We start from the raw sequence: 2,278 nt of genomic DNA, 5'->3' as shown, positions 1-2,278 counted from the left end.
TCCCTTGAAGCTCACTTGATACAGAATATGTACATATAGAACTGTCTTATCCTGATAATACTGAGCTTATTATTATTATCTCCTCTCACCAGCAGCAGTTCCCCAGTATCAGGCAGAGTTGGCCCTATCCGAACACCTGAGTTCCTTCAACTGGAGATCCCCAGAATAAACTTGAATACAAAAACTTTGTTTCCCTCCCCTAGCCCTTCAGCCAGTCACTCTCACTCAGCTTAAATCTATTTCATATAGTTGCTTTGAGGATAAAACAGGAATGGGAAGAACTAAATATGTCAAACTGACCTCCTTGGAGAAAAGGCATAATAAAACATATCAGATAAACTGTGCTATATCATTTAAGCTTATTTTATTGGTCATAATGACCAGTATTGTATTTGTTATTAAATATTTGAAATCCTTCTTTTCCATAGACTAGAAATTATGTCAGCATGGTCACTGGTAATAGAACAACCGTAGCCCACTTCATCATCTTGGGCTTCCCAGCTCTGAAGAAACTTCAGCTTCTCCTCTTTTTTGGTGGGTTGGTGGTCTATATTTTGACCCTGTGTGGACACCTCATCATTATCACCATAGTACACATTGACCAACGTCTCCACACTCCAATGTACTTCTTCCTCAGCAACTTCTCCTTCCTAGAGATATGGTACACCTCTAATATTGTTCCCAAGATGCTAGAAGTCTTCCTAGGTAAAGACCAAACTATCACATACACTGGCTGCATTACCCAACTCTATTTTTTTATCACATTTGGTACAGCAGAATGTTTCATTCTGGCAATCATGGCATACGATCGCTACTTAGCCATATGCAACCCTCTGCGCTATCCAACTCTCATGAATAACAAAGTTTGCTTTCATTTGGCGGTGTGTGCATGGGTTGTTGCTTTCATAATTAACATTCCACCACTAATCTCACTATGTCGACTTCCATTTTGTGGGCCCAATGAAATTGATCATTTCTTTTGTGATGTACCCCCTTTATTGAAACTCTCTTGCATTCAACCCCATGAAGCCGAACTGTCCAATTTCATTGTGGCAACCAGTGTCATCGTCAGTTCCTTCCTCCTCATACTGGTATCTTACATTCTCATAATAATCACTGTTTTGAAAATCCCTTCCTCTTCTGGGCGTCAAAAAGCCTTCTCAACTTGTGGGTCCCATCTGGCTGTTGTGACTATTTTCTACAGCACCCTGATGTTCATGTATGTGCGTCCAACATCCGACTTCTCCGTGAACTCTGTGGACTTCAACAAAGTCATATCCATGTTCTACACTGTGATCACCCCCATGCTAAACCCAATCATTTACTGCTTGAGAAACAAGGAGGTCAAAGATGCTCTGCAGAAAGCAGTCTGGGGGAAGTGCATGTTGTCATCAAAATCAAGTGGCGTTTCAGGTGGGATAATGCATTAGAGATGCCAATGATAATACAGCAGAGGTAGAACAAAGTTTGAGTCCAGTGGCACGTTTAAGACCAACAAAGTTTTATTCTGGGTATAAGGATTTGTTTGCATACATATCCTGAAACAGAAGTCACCAACCATTCCACATGGGGTGAGGAGGGTGTTGGCAGGAAGGGCTAATTCCAATCAAGATGCATAAGTAACTGAGAGATAAATATATAGTGTTCAATGAACCCAAGTAAAAACCAGATTCTTTATACAAAAAACGTGACCTGAATGACCACGATGGGTTCCAAAGAGGTCACAATGGGTCCTCCTCTGGCTGGAAAGGCATATATAAATGACAGAGGAGCCATATTGTGAGCCTACTACTATGAAAAAGTCCAACTGCAAATAAATTCCCTTGGTGGTAATTTATCTTTCTTGCTGTGTTGAAGCTACTACCATCCTCTGGGAGAAGCAAGGCTCTCTTCATCTGAAATTGTAGTAACCAGGGGTGGTGTCAGGTTTTTTTGCACACTAGGCGAGGCTACTTTTTCCCACCCCCACCCCCCATGGGCCCACCAATTTTTAAGCCTAAATTTATTTTAGGAAGAATGAAAAACACAACATTTGAAATGGCTATTTTTTTTTTTTAATTGTGAGAAGAAGTAGCTTGGCTCTTCTGAAGTGGATTCTGAACAATATTCAGAAAAAGTGCAGATTGATGATATTTTCTTTTTACTCATATGCAAATGACTTCTTTGGATTATGGCCCACATCTATTTACTGACTATGTTTAATAGTAATCACAGATGTGGTGGCTTTGCAATGTAACAGAGAGATACTGGAGATGGATCCACGAGATGATGCAAGAGA

At 40.5% G+C, this 2,278-nt stretch overlaps 1 protein-coding gene across 1 annotated transcript; it reads left to right on the top strand.

The window, feature by feature from the left end:
• The first annotated feature begins 446 nt into the window (after window positions 1-446).
• On the top strand, window positions 447-1,430 carry LOC107124109 (olfactory receptor 6F1-like). Its single transcript, XM_015427497.1, has one exon. It carries the CDS (start codon window positions 447-449, stop codon window positions 1,428-1,430), a length of 984 nt encoding a protein of 327 aa, XP_015282983.1.
• The last annotated feature ends 848 nt before the right edge of the window (window positions 1,431-2,278 follow it).

The sequence above is a fragment of the Gekko japonicus genome, unplaced genomic scaffold, assembly GCF_001447785.1.
Source record: "Gekko japonicus isolate JY-2015 unplaced genomic scaffold, Gekko_japonicus_V1.1 scaffold3957, whole genome shotgun sequence".
NCBI lineage: Eukaryota > Metazoa > Chordata > Lepidosauria > Squamata > Gekkonidae > Gekko > Gekko japonicus.
This window is presented reverse-complemented; position numbering and strand designations above follow the sequence as displayed.

Bases quoted from the DNA above. Each gene is read 5' to 3' on its own strand.
- LOC107124109 (XM_015427497.1), top strand. From the start codon at position 447: ATGGTCACTGGTAATAGAACAACCGTAGCCCACTTCATCATCTTGGGC.